This window comes from Rhineura floridana, chromosome 1 (assembly GCF_030035675.1).
Source record: "Rhineura floridana isolate rRhiFlo1 chromosome 1, rRhiFlo1.hap2, whole genome shotgun sequence".
Classification (NCBI taxonomy): Eukaryota; Metazoa; Chordata; class Lepidosauria; order Squamata; family Rhineuridae; genus Rhineura; species Rhineura floridana.
The window spans coordinates 64,840,497-64,859,247 of NC_084480.1; the positions used below are offsets into that span (position 1 = coordinate 64,840,497).

Here is an 18,751-nt window from a genome sequence, read left to right on the forward strand (position 1 = left end):
ACATATGCTATAAAACAGACATACATCAATGTTTTTCACTGTTCTTACACATTTGGTCATAAACCTTTGTTAATGTTGAAGAAACTGGTGTTACTAACCTAGGCCCACTTCATAAGATAAAAGTTACACTATGTCATACTCAATAATACTGGCAAGGGCACATAGACCACTTTTCAGTATGAGTAATGAAGAAAAGGCATGTATTTTCTTAACACATTTTATAAGATATATTGCTGGCACACAATATATTCACTAAATTGTGGCAAAGTGATCCTAAGAAAGGGGTCACCAACTATGGGCACAATGGATTTCTGAGCAAGTATCGTGGGCACCATCCCCTCTAGTCATGTCTTTCCCATCTCTTGTGGATCAACCCCCCCACACACACACACACACTGCCTGAAGGACAGAAAGCATGCTTGCACACACTTTCCTTTTCCAAGGGAGGTGGATACAAGTGGGATCCAGTAGAATTAATCTAAGTTTTGAAAAGCATATATAGTTGAAATAGCATCATTCTTCCAACTTCCTCCTTCAGCTCTATGTACTTTTCAATGGAGAAAAAGGTAATGATCCTCACCATCTCATGACCAAGGGAGCAGTGAGTGGGGGGCTCAGAAACTTTGTGGGTGCCAGTGGAAGAACTTAATGGAGCCATTGTGCCCACAGTCATCATGTTGGTGACATCTGCTCAAGACATTGTAAATTAACGAATATGAGTAATCACAACACAACTGGCTTACCACTGGGACTAGAGACAGTAGCTCCTTTTCTAAAAAGCAACCATTTGAAGAAACACCACCATAGTTACATAGTTATTAGCAGTAATATAACTACTGTATACAAGAGTTTTTCTATAAACTGGCAGACTCATCATTAACAAGTTACCAGGTCACCAATGACATCTAGAAATTGTTCGGTATTATAAAAATACACACAGAAATAGGAACTAATTTGGTTGGTCCTATTTCTTAGCAGAGATATAAAAATACAAGCAGCAGAATGAGAATAAACCAGCCCCACCTTTCTCTATATAAACAACAACAGACACAATCTTTTAGGTAAAAGAAAAGAATGTTTACTTACGACCTCATATGTTAGGAACATAGGCTCTAGCTTAGAAGAAAGAAAATAGGAGTCTCAGTTCATTTTAGTGTTTTAGTATTGATGCTCTCAGAGAGAACATCTGTGCCATGTGGCCTCTCTCAAAGGTGGATAGATCAGCAATGGAGAATATTCAAAATCCCCCAGGACAAAGGATGAGGAAGTCAGGTAAGTAACCCCACCCATTAGGAAGTTATATCATGGTAAAACAGGTACATGGGATATTCCCCAAATATCCCTTAAAGGGAACATGCAACATTTGCCTATTCCAACAGAAATTGCCTTCAGATATGTGTCAAGACATAGCCCTTCTCAGCCCCAACATTAGCCTAGCCTTTTAGAAACACACACGCACACAAACCCAGTAAACTGCCATCACGTCAAATAATATAATCATATTGTTATCATTCAGTACCTACAAATTAAAAGTATTATCAACGAAGGACCGATTACTGGTTTATAGTATTAACTACTTACAGTATGCATCATAGTATCTGTAAAAAATGAGATTACCAACAGATCATCCTGCGGTTGTCAATCCAGAAGTTTACTACTGGCCATTTTTAGCATGACAAAGCAACCTGCTATTCAGTGCTGTGTCACCGGACATGAAACTTGAACGAATTATAGAGATCTCAAAAGAGCTCAAAAGGAATAATTGGACAGACAGGACTACAAATGTACGTCACTGAATGGGAGCCATGTATCATGAGGTGCTAGCAATATGCAATTCTTTTGGAGAAATAATTGATGCTAACAATACCAACTACAGTGAGGCAACTGTTCACCATGAATTGTCTGGGACTTCATTGTGTTATTGTCTGTTACCGTGCTCTGTGAATTCACAATCAATAGAGGCAATCCATATGAAACGTCCAGTCTGATATACCTTCATAATTTCATCACCCAACAAAGTGTAACTAGAGAGACTGCTCTCCATTTCATGATAGTGAAAGAACATGGTGAATTTTACTGAACATTTAGAAGCAAACGGTTTGTGAAGAAAACTAAAAAAAATCTTTGTACATCATTACAAAGGTGAAACTATCAACAACGAAGAGGCAAACAACAATGCCTATTCCAAAATCAAAGTCTACACTAGGTTACCAAAAAAAAAGGTGTGTGTGTGTATATATAGCTAAAGAAAGCGGGAAAAGCATGAAGTATATTTTAAAGTATGATCTATCGTCATCAAATATGCTGTTTGATGACAGTGGCTTTCCCACTAAGCCAGTAAATTATATTCTGCTGGCTGAGCCTGAGAAGCAAGTGGTACCATTAGATTACTGCTTTCAACAACGTGGCATCATGGAAATTGCTGTTATTGTAGATTTTATGTCACAAGTTCACCAACAGAGAGTACAAGATATGAAAATATTTAAAAATGCTTTTGACAAACTTTGGGCAAATGCAATGCAATACCAAAGTGTACAGAGTAGACTTTGTGTTTGTTAGCTATACTGAGCAGTCCCTTAGAAAGGGAGAAAGAGAACAATGAAAGACTGCTGATCAGGGCTGTGGAGTCAGTATGCCAGACCTTCGACTCCGACTCTATTTTTCTATTGTCCAACTCCGACTCCTTCATAAATGACAAATGTATATTAACTAATAATAACAAATTTACTGTAGTAAAATGGTAGCACAAGGCATTTCATCACCACCACGTGAATCCAGAGCTTGGACAAGTTACTTTTTTGAACCAATCCCTGGGGCTCATGGGAGTTGTAGTTCAAAAAAGTAACTTTTCCAAGCTCTGGATTCACGTGGTGATGAAATGCCTTGTGCTACCATTTTACTACAATAAATTTGTTATTACTAGTTAATATACATTTGCCATTTATGAAGGAGTCGGAGTCAGAGTCGGAATCGGTACATTTCTACCAACTCTGACTCCACCCAAAATTGCTCCCGACTCCGACTCCACATCCCTGCTGCTGATCCAATGAAAGTGATGAAGATAGAATGCGACACTCCTATTCCCGTTCAGATGGGCAGGTTCTGATCTTCCAACAAAAACTAAGATATGTTCCAATTGGCACCAGTAATTGTTTCATCGACAATGCAAAAGTGACGACCATGATTACAGTATTAAGTAGAACCATGCAGGAGACAATGATAACAGACATGCACTTACAGCTAGAAAGCAGGAGGCTGAAACCTGCTCGGAGCTTAAAGTCTCTGTTAAAGAAGCAGATGCTAGAATGATAATCCATCTATTTCATGCTGTTCAGTCAGGAATGAAATGCCTCACTGTAATATCCAATGACACCGATGTAGTTGTACTCCTCCTTCAACATATATTTGAGCTATTCACAAATAGTTTGGCAGAAATTTAGATAAAAGTAGGAGAGACAAAGTGTGTTACGTACCTCTTCGCAAACTTGCAAAGCATCTTGGAGCTACAGTGTGCAGTATTCTAATTAAGGCACATATCATTACAGGCTGTGATATCACAAGTAAGGCAGGAACAAAGCCATCGGCCTTGAAAGCAGTACCAGAAAAGTTTCTACTTGGTTTTGCAGACGAAAATACTCAGGGAACACTCAACAAAGTGAAGGAATATCTTGTTAAGGTTTTACATCCATCAATGAAATGTAAAACATTTGACAACCTTCAGTATTAACTGCAGATGCACCAACACATACCAGAACATCCTCTATCTTTCTCAATTAGAAATGGACATTTGAGAAGACACTTTTTTTATTCTTCAGGCATGCTTACCTCTTTCCGCTGGATGCGACACCAAGTGGTATCCTAAAGCCTGAACTATGACTTAACATGATACCTTCTAAGCTACTTGTACAGTGCACATGCACACCTTGTGTCACCAGTAGATGCAAATGTCATTTAAAGTATGTGTCTTGCACAGAGTATTGTAAATGTGGAGAACAATGTAAAAAATTGTAGCTGAAGAGATAAAAAGGAGGAACTATTGTCACACTCGTATTTGCTCCATCCTGACAATAATTTATGTGTAAGCAAGTTAAGAGTGTTTGCATATATCAAATGTATGCCTTTGTTGTGTACATTACTATTTCACTGTAATAATATATCTTTCGCAAAATTATGTTCAATACCAACAACCTGGTATAATAAACAACATGAAACTTGTTTACCATAAAATCTAACATCCATATGAATTTAAGAATCTTGTATTTGAATTCCTTGACCTCAAAAACATATATTCAGACAACAGAAAGATGTCTGTAAGTGTTCTAGGAACCAAAATGAGTATAGTTAAAATTTGGCGACAGCTATTTTGAAAGATGGCATCTAGAAAATCTGTTCCAGACTAGGGTGATGTCTGGTTCTCTCATAAGTACATTACGTAGCTTTGTTGGTTAGACAAATCAGAACATAAATTTTTACGGGACTTCAATATAGGGACAGGACACTAACACAAACAACTGCTGGTTAATAAGCCAATGCAAAGGATTGTATCCAACTAAAAGTAGACCTATTGAAATCAATGGACTTTACCTAGCAGGTCCACAAATTTCAATGGGTCTGCTCTGAGTACAATCCAAAATGTATGGACCTCAATTTTTCTCCTAAATTGTAGAAACTGCTCCAGCACAGTATATTTACCTACCTCAGCATGTTTTAGTAAGTGATGCTAAAAGTATTCTGTGTACGTTAGAAAAGTAAAATATATCAAAAAGCAGTGTAATGAGTTTTATACTTAATATTTTGCCACAAATATAAAGGGGCAAACATCAAGATCTTGATTGATCAAAAAATTTACTCTTACTTTGCTCCAAATTAAATAGGATATTTGATATTTAAAAAATTCATACCCTAAACCAAATTGATCATTTATTTTTAGGAAAAAAAATAACATTGAATTATTTGATTAAGGAGTATCTCTCATTTTTTATGGAATCCACTGAGGTTCTTAAGTCTATCACTTTTCTGTCTATCCCGCAAAATTAGATTTAATGTGCAAGTGAAAATAACATTCTTACTGCATAAAGTGTTGCAACAAGAACATAACCAGATTATTTTTTAAAGGATGTTTCCTATAGGAACAGGGTGTGGTTACAAAATAGGCTATTTCTACATCATCATGTGACAGGAAAAAATTCCTGCTCCAATTAATCTGGATTATCTGAAGATAATTGTTTTATAAATTACATTAATGACACCAAAATATCACTAGTAAATTGTCTTTTTTCCAGAATCAGATATCTTATGCATTTTTCAAAGTAGTAAGTACTAGCTTGTGAATTATATTCATTTACGATTTAGCATTACTCCTGCTACCAGTTCATAAAGCAAGAAAGTATCATAATATGGCACAAATATTAGGAACAGTTAGCTTCCTAATGAAGACAGTAACACAGACAGCATATCAGCAAAGTTTGTACTGTGGTACAGTGTATTGTATATGATGAGTTTCGATTCCTGTTCAACAATGAGCTTCATTCAGTAACTGACTTTATACATTCTGTTAACATATTCAGCTTATATTATATTTCACAACACTTGTGAATTAGGTTCACACACACTGGGAGAACATAAGAAGAACCTGCTGGATCAGGTTAGTGGCTCATCTAGTCTAACATTCTGTTCTCACAGAGGCGGATCAGATGCCTACAGAAAGCCTGCAAGCAAGACCTGAGCACAATAGCACTATGGTTTCCAGCAACTGGTATTCAAAAGCATACTGCCTCTGACGAGGTGTAGAGCACGGCCATCAGGGTTAGTAGCCTTAAAACAAATTGTAACATTTTTAATAGGTTTAAGTGGTGTTTCTGCTTGTACTTTCACTTTTCATAACAGGATTTTTTATACCATAATTGTTTTTACATGATCTTTAGTTATTTTGCAAAAGAGTATTATCGATGAATGGAAGATGAAACTGAAGGAAAAAATCATACAAAGAGTTTAGAGATGAGAGATGCATTAATAGGGAAAGTAGATATCTTGAAATTTTGCAAATCATGGAGCCAATAAATGAGAGAAATTTTGTCAAGTAAAGAGATGGCTATGTAGCTAAGCTGACTAGTTGTTCCTTGTTTCTGCTAACAAGCTTATGCTCTGCTTTTTCTAATGGTTTGTGTTGCGGAGGCAACCAATAGCGGACCATAAAACACCAAATGCATTTCAGAAACACATGGAAACAATATATACCCTGTGTCATGAATATGATGGAGTATGACCACCTCCTTTTTACAATAATTGACAAGTTATAAAAATCCCTGGATGGAAAGCCCACAGTACCAGCTCCCTATATAGTGTTCTACCTCCAAGATAGAAAGTTACCTGAGAAGAATGGCTTAGTACAGTAACCTTGTAAGGATTGGTCTATTTCCTTTAGCCCATGACTTTTCAAAAGGATTTTCAACCTCTCAGTATCTGTTTGTATGCAGGCCTACGTTACAGAACATCTAGCATGTTAAAACCAATAAAGGTATTTGTATTGGTCAATACTGAGATAAAGGCATCAACAGAACACGCAATCTAGAAGAGAAATAAAAGAAATTTCTACTACTTCACTCTGGCTCAGCATTAATAATAATTCACCAACTTGGCCCTGTACGCGTTTGCACTGTTTTAATGGTTTTTAATGTTTTATTGTACACGTGTTGTTGTACACCACCCTGATACTTTGTGGGCCAGCTGTGTATGATGGCTGACACGACATCAACTGTGGTTTATCTGAAACCAGAAGTGGAAGCTTCCAATCTCCTCCCCTCACAAATGGAAAAGGGGAGAGAGAAGAGTGTGTGAGCCCAAGGTTTGCTGCAGCATATTCTCATCTGAGAAAAAAACAAAACAAAACTACAGTGCCTTGCAAAAGTAATCAGACCGGGACCAATGCTCTCATATTAATGAATTACAAATGGTACATTGTAATTTCTTTCTGTATGTTATTTTATTTTATTTTGAAACACTGAAACTCAAAATCAATTATTGTTAAGGTGACATTGGTTTTATGTTGGGAATGTTTGTAAGAAACATAAAAAACTGAAACATGTTGCTTGCATAAATATTCAACCCCCACACATTAATATTTCGTAGAGTCACCTTTCACTGCAATAACAGCTTGGAGTCTTTTGGGGTAGGTATGTTCCAGCTTTGCACACAGTGTTGGAGGGATTTTGGCCCATTCTTCTTGGCAGATTCTCTCCAGGTCGTTCAGGTTGGATGGACGTTGTTTGTGGACCGCAATTTTCAAAGAGCGCCACAGATTCGCAATGGGATTGAGATTAGGACTTTGAGTGGGCCACTGTAGGTTATTCACAATTTTGTTCTTGAGCCACTCCAATGTTGCTTTGGCCTTGTGCTTGGGATCACTGTCCTGTTAAAAAGTGAATTTCCTCCCACAATTCAGTTTTTTAGTGGCCTGAAGCAGGTTCTCTTGCAGTATTTCCCTGTATTTTGCTCCATCCATTCTTCTTTCAATTATAATAAGATGCCCAGTCCCTGCTCATGAGAAGCATCCCCACAGCATGATGCTGCCACCACCAGACTTCACTGTAGGGATGGTGTGTCTTGAGGCATGGGCAGTGTTAGGTTTGTGCCACACATAGAGGTTTGAGTTTTGGCCAAAAAGCTCTATGGCCTCATCTGACCACAAAACCTTTTCCCATATCACAGCTGGGGCACTCTCATGCTTTCTGGCAAACTCCAGATGTGCTTTCAGATGTTACTTTGCGAGTAATGGCTTTTTCCTTGCCACCCTCCCATACAGGCCAGTGTTATGCAGAGCTCTTGATATAGTTGACTGGTGCACATTACTCTACTCCCAGCCACTGAACTCTGTAGCTCCTTCAGAGTGATAGCTGGCCTCTCTGTGGCTTCTCTCACCTCTCTTTTTTTTTGATCGAGCGCCAAGTTCGGAGGGCCTGGGTGGTGTGATGCAGCTTTCACTTCCTGATCGATCCAACTGTGCTCACTGGGATATCCAAACACTTGGATATTGTTTTGTACCCTTTTCCTAATCTATGCATTTGTATTACATTATTTCTCACGTCTGTAGAATGCTCTTTGGTCATCATTTTCCTTCAGATCCACAGCCTGACCAATGATCCTTCAACAGTGGGGTTTTTATCCTGATAATGTGACAGCAACTTTAATGGTTCATAGGTGGAGGCCAATGGCAAGGTAATTGTGTCCTCGATAGGGCAATTTCTTTCATCTGTGTAAACTGGGAGCTTCCACAGTACAGGGGTTGAATACTTATGCAACAAATTTCATTTTTTTACGTTTCTTACAAACATTTCCCAACCCAAAACCAATGTTGCCTTACAATAATTGTGAGTTTCAGTGTTTCAAAATAAAGTATCATTTAGTAATAGGCAAAAAACCTTGTGATTTAAGAACATACCTATAGCCAACAGATATTTCTATCAAACTTTAAAAAGCACGGAAATTGGGCAGCTTTAGTAAATGCACCAGGGGAGCAGGAGACCTGATCTCCTCTGAGATACTGTACTGTCCTACAAATTTGTAAAAATGCAAATACAATTTGGGTTGGTCTTTCACAGTGCAATCCACTTCCTGTGTAGCTTGGAAGAATCTTTGCAGATGGCATGCCATCACTCACCATATGCTCAGAGGCACATGTTACCAAATTCCTCCAAGCTACATTCTTCCAAATCCATGCTGGCTATAGTATACAGTCACTCTCATGGCTGTATAATACAGAACGAAATTACAGTGTACAATTCATAATTCAGTAATACAAGAGCATTGGTCAGGGGTCTGATTACTTTTGCCAAGGCACTGTAAAAAATTAGTCCAATAGATGAACAGGATTTTGAAAGTATAGCAGCTTTTTATGTTATGTGATCTCAAGCAACTGACAGGCACACCTAATATTACCACTTCACAAAGGTATAGTATAATGTACAATGTAGTCTATATTTCAATGTCATGTTGAAGGATATACTTCTATTCTTCTCTAAATAAAATAACCTTTTGTAGCCCTTCCAAAGAGCGGGCAATTTTATTTGAAGCAATTTTATAATGAGAATTTACATTGTGAAGACACTGGTTTATTGTACATCTCCAATGTCTCAAGCACTTAAACACGTTGCCCCAACAAAATTAAGAAGCAATAACCTTAAGTTAAAATCTCCAGTTCACAAAAGCAGGAGGGCTCAATGGAATGCACATTCAGAACCCTCTTGTTCATTTCTTTTCAAAAGGTATGCCATACTTAATCCATTAAGCACAGCAAGGAACTTTTGTTTTAAACTTAAAACTATTTCCTGTACAGGTACCCTGTTCAGATCTTGTAAGTTCAGGTCTGTGGCTTCCTTTATGGAATCAATCCATCTCCTGTTTGGCCTTCCTCTTTTCTAGTCCTTTCTGTTTTTCCCAGCATTATTGTCTTTTCTAGTGAATCATGTCTTCTCACGATGTGTCCAAAGTAAAACTAGTAACACCTATTCAATGCAATTGTAGCTGAAAAAAGAAATCAACACTTTCCAGCCTCATCTGAAAATCAACTGTAGGTCAAATTGGCTGAATTCAAAGTATTTATTGTAATTAGAGAAGTCACTGCTCCTCATTTAGATTATAGCCATGGTCAGACAAAAGGACAGTGTGCCAACAGAAAGAACATGATTTATAATTTATTAATATGGTTTAAAACTTGTCTTAGAGTCGACACAAAAAGAACTAGGGGCAGAAGACAGTAATTTACTTAATTCTGTGGTAGACTGAGAATCTAGAATCAGTTTGAGGATATACACCAGGGAATAAAGAACAGGCTTTGTCCCAATAAACTTTTTCTTGGATATGACACATTTCCTTGTTGCTAGGGCTGTCACTCAATCAAGAAGTTATTAGAAATTCTGACTATTAAGCAACATGTAAATAATTAGTTTTAATATTTTTCGATACCGTTCACCACGGTATCCTTTTAGATCGCCTGGTGGGATTAGGAATAGGAGGCACCGTTTTACGGTGGCTCCATTCCTATCTCTCAGACAGACATCAACAGGTGGCATTGGGGGATGAGGTTTCAGACCCTTGGCCTCTCAATTGTGGAGTGCCACAGGGTTCTATCCTCTCCCCCATGCTATTCAACATCTATGTAAAGCCGCTGGGGGCCATCATCAGGAGATTTGGGCTGCAGTGCCACCAATATGCGGATGACACTCAGCTCTATCTCTCATTTAAGTCCTCACCAGAGTTGGCTGTGGACACCATGTCCAAGTGCCTGGAATCCGTAAGTGGATGGATGGGAAGGAATAGGCTGAAACTAAACCCCGATAAGACTGAGGTGTTACTCGTGGGAGACAAGAGAAGGTTAGGAGAAATAGACCTGGTGTTTAATGGGGTAAGATTACCCCTGAAAGACCAGGTCCGCAGCCTCGGGGTCATTCTTGACTCCCAACTGTCCATGGAGGCTCAGGTTTCAGCAGTGAGCCGGGCAGCTTGGTATCAATTACATCTGATAAGGAGGCTGCAACCCTACCTTCCTGTCCATCTGCTCCCACGGGTGATACATGCCCTGGTCTCCTCCCGCTTAGACTACTGTAATGCGCTCTACGTGGGGTTACCCTTGAAAACGGTCCGGAAATTACAACTGATACAGAATGCGGCGGCACGATTGATTAAGAACAGCCGTCGCCATGATCATATCACTCCGGTGTTAGTAGATCTACACTGGCTACCAGTTGTTTGCCGGGCCCAATTCAACGTGTTGGTGTTGACCTATAAAGCCCTATACGGTTTCAGCCCAGTTTATCTGAAGGAGCGCCTCCAGCATCACCAATTATGCCTCCTGACGAGATCAGCCACACAAGACCTTCTCTCAGTCCCACCAGTTAAAATAGCGAGGCTGGTGCGGACTAGAGAGAGGGCATTCTCGATTGAGGCCCCCACCCTCTGGAATTCCCTTCCTTTCGACCTTCACCATGTCCCCTCCCTGATAGGTTTCCACCGAGCCTTGAAGACGTGGCTGTTCAGGCAGGCCTATGGGATCCCTGGGGTGGGTTAGCTTTTAACACTGTTATTAATCAGAATTGTAGTGTTTAGTCTAACTATTGATTGTGGCCCTCAGTGTTTTATATTGTATTTTATTGTATTGCTGTACGTCGCCTAGAGTGGCTGTTAATTCGGCCAGATAGGCGACTCATAAATAAAATTTTATTTTATTATTTATTATAAAATATGCTACTTGATTAATCAAAGCATTATTTAGTAAATATTCTAATCAACTGATCTATTCAACCAACCAAATGTTGCACCACTATATCATATTTTCTCATGATTTTAATAAGCTTATGTCCCCTAAGTATGCTTAAGATCAGTGTCAAATGGCAAACTCTACAGGACAAAGATAATACCACCATTTATATTGTGCTTTAGTGTCCAGTGTGTTTCACATACATACACATACTGTATTATTTACAAAATCCTGTAAGGTAGGTTGTTGGCATTGTCCCATATTACAGATGAGGATTCAGACAAAAGCACCACCTTGTGAATTCATAACAGACATTCAAACCAGGGACTTCCTTTTGTGTACGCTCAGCCTCTTAACCACTACACTATATTCATCTGATGCCCACCAAATGGGAAGAACATGAATTCAAATGTGGTGAGCAAGAGTCAGACTCAGCTGCCCCCTTTCATCCCTTTCTACCTGCTTCCTATAGTCCTTTTCTCCTACAACCCCAGATTCCACCTGATTTTCGAGCTTGTCCATCCCTCCTCCAGCTTCCTCTGTATCTCATTCCCTCAGTCCCCTGGCCTCTTATCTGTTGCCTAGCCTTAGTCTGCCTCCCTGTGTGTCATATTCCTTCATTCTTACACAGCTATAGTCCATCATTAGGGTATTCAACACACATTCCTATTAGAATACAAACACAGGGATGTATGAACAGGGATGGGGCACAAGTATTAGCTGGTGATAAACCCTTCTCAGGCTGCTTCACAGTGACTTTCCCCAATGTAGTTCCTAAGGGAAAATGGCATTTTGGGAGGTCTTGAGGGGACTCTCCTGTAGATGAGCCATCAAATACAACCTATTACATTCCACAACTTTCTGGCCAAAACTTTCCCACTCATACTAACAAAGCAGGTAAGAGGAGAAAATGGACAGGCAGACTTGATCATTCACAGACTTCTAGAACATCTTTATAGAAAGTAATGGTGGCTTGTTTAGAATCCTGTCTTATTTCTTATCAACCTACTAATAGGCATGGCAATTGGAAATCTGTTTTAAATTCCATGTGTATGGCAAATATACATGTTTATGAATTATTCCACCAAATACACTACTACAAAACTATAAAAAACTAGTTTTATCAAAACTAACAGGACACGATCTGGCAACTTTATCTGTTGTTGGCAGGCTAGCTACTAGTTTATAAAGCTGGGAGACACTCCACCCCAACATTGCCTAAATGATTTTTAAAAGGACTTCAGTTTGGTTCTCTTTGCAAGGAAGCTGCTTGAGACCTGATGGAAAAAGTAGCAGAAGGAGTTAAATCGGTCACCTCCATGGAAGTGATGTCGCACATGCACAGGCAGTGCACATGCACCTTTGGCAATTCAATAAATATGTTCAAAAAAATCACTGCAAAAATTTGGCCCTTAGAGAGGAGCCTATTGTTCAATTCTTGTTGAATCAAGCTAGCTAAAGAGTGAATACCACTACTGTCTCCACAAAAGAAAATCCCATGAGCCCAAATACATGACTCATAACTGGATATGGAAATTGAGGAATGGCACCTCTCTGATCCAATCAATACTGGATTTTCCTTTGAGGCATTTGTCCAGGAAGTTACAAAAACTAAACTCTTAGAGACTTTTTTTGTTCTGGGCTCTGGTTACCCAGTTCCACTATGGAATCACTTGCTCAATCACTGGTGCAAGTTCTGGATCCCCAGCTCCACTCTCTTGAATATCACTCTGCCTGAAATCACTTGCTGAATTACTTAGCGAGCCAGGACCCAGAGATCTGACTCTACTGCTTTTCCTTTGCTTGCTAAAGCAGAGGTCCATGCTTTCTGCAGCTGCTTCAAAAGCCCTCTTTTCCTGCTTTCCCCTGGATCTTTGCTAGCTAAAGCAGAGATTCAAGAAGCCATTTTCAGAGCCTGCCTACTGCCTTTGCTATTTTCCTGCCTCACCCAGGAGTTTTAACATGCCTCAGTTCTACTTCTTCAGCACTGGCCACCAGGACTGAGAAAGGTAAATCTTGCTCTCTATCCAATCTTCTGGAGGTCCTTTCCCTACAAACTGTAGCCTCCTCATCTGCTGCCTCTGCCTACCTTTGACTATGTGTGTGACTTGTGTTTCAGAGGCCACCATCTGGCCTTCCCTGCTCAGCTGTGCATGACTGAGGCCTAGTCTGCAAACTGAGCCCAGAGAATGAAAGGGCAGGCTAGTGCACCTTTCTCAGCTGTGCTGAACTCAACCACCCATCCTCTTATGCTTTGTGTACTTGCTCCTTCATGTGTATGTATGTTGAGGGTGTTAGGATTATTTAGCCAATTCTCTCACTGAATAAATAAATGTGTTGTTGCTGTGCTATTCCCCACTGAAGTGTTAAATGTGTATATTTTGATACTGTGTGTGTATGCTCAATAAATATTCCCATTTGTAAGATTAGTGTGTGTGTACATTACTGGGTAAATTTGCCAAAACGTACTATCGCCAATGTCTAAAGATCCTAATTCACAAGACACCTAGAATGTGTCTATGTGAAACATGTGTCTACAAAGGACCCTCGTTAATAATGTATCCTAAGTTGGATCCACAATTTTATTGCCTCTCATGCAGTTCTAATCTTCTAAGAAGAATCTTGCATTAAAAAACTGGAATTTTTTAAAAGTCCAGATATATTCTTGGAAATGACAGACTATCAATCTACTGCCACACCTGAGCCTCTTGCAGTCTTGCAGAAGGAGACCAAGGCTGAAGTGAGAGTGTGGAAGTCTGAGTAGCTTCTACTCCACATTTCACCAGGCTGCAGAAGAAGGCAATATCAAACCTCACTCTGAACTGCAGGCTGCTTCCACAAGTAGTATTGGTGGGATCACCTGTCTACAAATCAAGCCACCATCTTTGTGACACAGCTGTCTATGCTAGAATAGCTAAGGATCAAGTGACAGCTGCCCAAGTTTGCATGCTACAACAAAGACAGGGGGACATTATTTTTGTACCACAAAATTCTCAAATACAGAACATACATGTGATTGTTGTGACACAGGGAAATCTTTTAATTTTCCCTTCAAGACACACAGCGCCACAAAAAACCGGGCTATTCTCACATTTCGATTTCAAACATCTTAATTACACACACATTAACTGGTAGTACATTCAAGCCAGACAATATAATTCCATACAACACAATTTATATTCACTGATGCAGGATGTTGTGATGGCCACTACTTAAGATGGTTTTAAAGAAGGATTAGACAAAGGCACCAAGCACAGGAATATCAGCAGCAATTGGCTCTAAAAATGTAACGGGTCTGCTGGAGCACACAAACAAACGCCTATCCATCTGTATCTGGGCATCTCTTTAAAGAGCAAAAGGGGCATTGGTCTTGCTTACCAGAGGTAAGCCCAAACTTGCAGCTAGTCACTTAGCTAGGGAGTGTTCTGATACTAGCTTGTCAGAACTGCAGCTCAAGACACCCTATGCTACATAGGTATGAGTAGACAAGTAAACCTATGTGAGGTTTACAGTACAATCCTATATGTATCTACTCAGAAGTCCCATTCAGTTGGGTTTACTCCCAGATAGGATAGGACTGGATCCTTTATCTGCAAGGCTGGATAATTCATAACTGTACATAACAAGGGCCTTGCTAGATCAGCCCAAAAGCCCATCTAGGCCAGCATCTGTCCTACAGAAAGCCTGTAAGCAGGACCTGAGTGCAACAGCACCACACACACACACTTGTAATTTCCAGCAACTGGTATTCAGAGGCATACTGCTTCCAACAGTGGCGGTAGAATATAAGCATCATTTGTACAAGTCCCAAGTTACTATGTTCTGCTTCAGACTGGAACATTTTGTAGATTCAGTTATCAGTAATCAAGGTACTTAAAAAAGCCAAATATTAACCTGAATTCTAAAGGTAATTTTCATATTACCTTTCCCTAGTTATTTCTTAAAACATTCATAGCAAATGGTTAAGAAACAACCAACATGTGTCTGAAAAAATGCACTAAATTTTTCTCAAAAGTGCCAAATACTAGGACTTATTACAGCTCTAAGACACATAAAAAATAAAGCTCCCTGAAACTACTTTCACTAAGTGTATGCTTCTGTTTTACCTCTCACAATTTGCATTTTGGACATGCTCTATCAGGCCATTTCCCTGTTTCTACTTTACAATCTGTTTAAGCATGTATGGGAAAATAACATGGTCACGTGCAGAGTTATTTCTCTCCATATACAATAGCCAAGCTCCAATTAATGGACTACAAGTATTTTTAACCGGGGAAGTGCGGAAAGCAGGAAGAATTGACTACTCTAGCTTCAGCACTCCCCCTATATGAAGCCATCCTTCATTCCATGAAATATAGGAGTGATACTCCCTCCTGTTATCCCTAACCATAAGCACAAGACAAGCAGATCATGAAATACCACTGTGATAGAAAGCAAGGATCAGAAGTGATGAACATGACACTGGAATGCCTAGGGGAGATCCACAAGATGTCTCCTATGGAGATTACTTAGCCTTGTGTAAACAGATACATAAGAAACAGACTGGGCTAAACAGCCTATCTGAACTGAAAGTATAGTGTTGCTGCAAAGACATGCCTATCGAGTGTTGGTTAACTATATTCCATTACTGTTTGAGGCACACTATTAATACATTTACTAGAATCAATCCCAGATCTTTCTGTACACTCTTCTTTCTAAAGAAAATCATTCTGTTTCAAGAGCCCTTATTTTGATAGTTCAAAATAAACAACTTAATTTTTGTAAAGACTTCACTTCCACAACCATGTGAGAAAAAATAAATGCCAAATGTTTTTTAATTGCATACCTTGATTCACCACCACTGTTCCTTGCACTTTCTTCATCACTGTGCCCATTCATTGTAAATATTCACCAAGATAAAAATATAAATAAAAGTTCTTCCAGTTTAAACTGGATATAAAATGTCCACTTCTCTTCCTTGCACTTCAGATATTCCACATGTAACTTCTTCTACTGTGCTCAGTAGTTAATGATTTTTCCAGAGTTACCCTAAAAAAAGTAGATGACACAAAAAAGATCTGAGATGTTTACATATCAGTACGATTATGAGACTACAGTAATCTAGCTGGATATGTGCTAACCCATCAGATTCTGGAATTATTTATTTGTTACATTTATATCCCTGCTTTTCCCTCACCTGTTCATTTTATAATCACAACAACCTGGAGAGACAGTGACTGGCCCAACATCACTTTGAGGCTGAGTAGGGATTTGAACCTGAGTCTCTCCAGCTGAGTCTGACAATGAACATTCAAAATGGATTCTCTCAATGATCCTTATTACCCTTTAACTTTGTAAAGTAAAGTCAGCATCATTACTCAGAGGCAATCCAGCTACATGCACAGGGAAACCCAATTTGAACCTTTCTGTAGCATTCTGACATGGATCTAATGAGCAGGCCATTAATGGCAATGCCAAGGTAAACTAAGGAAATAGTGTTGGTGCAGGCTGGAGATTTTTTCTTTTGAGAGTAAGACTGCAATCCTAAACCCACTTATTGGACTGTGTCCTACTGAACACAATAGGACTTACTTTGGAATAAACATACAAAGGATTGTGCTGTAAACCAAATACATACATTGGCCATTTTATAAATTGCTAGGACACCACTAATAAGCACTATAAAAAGCTTGCCTAGTCTCATTAAGATTACAATCCACTGTCTGCTTACTTAAGTACAAGTCCTGCAAGTAAACATACATAAGACTGAGTTGTAACGAAATTATATTTTTCTGATCAGTTTCTGAACAAATGCACAAATCAAGAAATCCTGGCTATGATTACTACAGCTTTGCCCCTTTAAAAATGCTACACTAGCTCAGTTAATAAGGGTTAGAGGCACAAGAGTAATTCTAACTAATTTATAAGAATGTCGGGTCCTTATCACCTATTTGGGCACGATAAAAGCTAGTTTAAGAATATCATAGCACCAAAGATCATTGCCCACAGGGGCTCAGTCTGCAGTTATGTGCAGGTTTTTTTTTTAGGGAACCCAGACAAAAGGCGGGGCCACTGTTCAGAGCAGCAGGAAGACACAGCACAGAGTCCCTGATAGCCAGCTTGTCAGCCAATGACGAGCGCGCCTCGTGGATTTAGTGGGTGCCAAAACAAATGGGCTTTTCCCCCTCCCTCCGATTCCCCCTTAGCATGGTGGGTGTCTCTCACTGCTCTTCGCAGGGCGCCTTTTTCATTATTACTACCACCCCACTTTTCTTTTTCTTTTTGGCTGGCTACGGTCCTCCCGTCTTCCCCTCGCCCGCTTACGAAAGCCTCGTTGCGTCCTTCATAACCGCCGCTCCTCAGCCGCCTAGTAAACAAAGGGAGATGGCGGGGGAAACTGGAAAAAAAAAAAGCCAAGGCTAGGGGAGCAGCGTGGTCGGCTCGTCCGAGCCTCTACGGGAAGGAGGGGGGTGAGCAAGAAAGCAAGAGCGGGCAGGCGGGCCACTCTGAGGCGCAAGCCTGATGGTAGCTGAACAAAAACGGCATTTCTTCCCTCTACTCTTTCATCCTACTCCCCATACCGCTCCAAGCAGCCCATCTGAACCGAGAAAACAACCTGGGCTGGGCCCTTCCTTCCCTTCTTTGCTTCCTCACCCTCTCCCTTCAGGCCGGAGCCCGCGCCTCTGCTTGCACCTCACTCTAGCCCCAGACTTTCACCTCCGCCCTTCCTTTGCTCCACCGCGGCCTGTACAAGGCGCCCAAGCTGGCTATGTATACCTCCAAGCCTCACAGTCTGCCAGTCCGTGCGGCGCTGCCCTCCACTCCCCCCTCCCCATCTTCTCCCCTTTTACTTCACTCTCCTGTGGGCTGCTCTTACCTGAGTGCCGCCAGGCCTGCCTGGCTGCCTGGGCCTCTCGTAAGGAATAAACGTGGAGAGGACGAGCCGTGGAAACCCCTGCTGCCCGGCCTCCAAGAGATTGGCTAGGAGGAAGAAGCGCTCCGGGGCCTGCCTGGATCTCTTCACTCTCCCTCAGCCGCTTCTGGCCTAGTCGCAAAAGGAGAGAGCAGAAAGCCCGAGCCCCTCAGAAAGAGTGAGGCGGCTTAAGAAGGAGGGGGGAAAGAACGGGTTAAAAAAAAAGCCCGAGGTAAGCGGGCGCGCGTCGCCGTTGCTTTAAGTCCTTACGGCCGCCGCCGCCGCCATCACGCTGCCGCAGCCGCTCAGTACAACCCCCTCCCCCTCCCCTCGTCCGATGGAAACCCCGGGCGTGATGTCAGCCCTGGGACAGAGCGGGAAGGGATGGGAGGACCCAGCGAGGAAGGGAAACTGGAGGTGCGGCCGGCGCATCCAAGAGCTGGACGACGACGACGATAAGAAGGGACGAGCCAGGCTTGCCGAGAGGGAGTCTGGTGAATGGCGGTGGGGGAATTCGCCTTTCGGTGGTCACGAGGGTTTGTGGGAATTACAGCTTTAGGGCTCGCTCGAGGGGGGGGGGTTGCGAAGACTTCGCCCCCTCTCACTGA

The 18,751-nt window shown here is 40.8% G+C and overlaps 1 protein-coding gene across 5 annotated transcripts in view; it reads right to left on the reverse strand.

The window, feature by feature from the left end:
- CHD1 (chromodomain helicase DNA binding protein 1) overlaps positions 1-18,503 on the reverse strand; it is a 101,742-nt gene extending 83,239 nt beyond the window's left edge. For 2 of the 5 annotated variants that reach the window (XM_061623151.1, XM_061623133.1), the window contains exons 1-2: positions 18,108-18,501; positions 16,077-16,279 (exon numbers count right to left, since the gene is read on the reverse strand). In XM_061623151.1, coding sequence (XP_061479135.1) covers positions 16,077-16,129 — 53 coding nt within the window. In that variant the 5' untranslated portion in view covers positions 16,130-16,279; positions 18,108-18,501. Of the gene's footprint in view, positions 1-16,076; positions 16,280-17,884; positions 17,971-18,107 lie in introns of those variants that run through there. The other 3 variants (XM_061623161.1, XM_061623171.1, XM_061623141.1) reach the window with 3 other exon arrangements.
- Between the last annotated feature and the right edge of the window lie 248 nt (positions 18,504-18,751).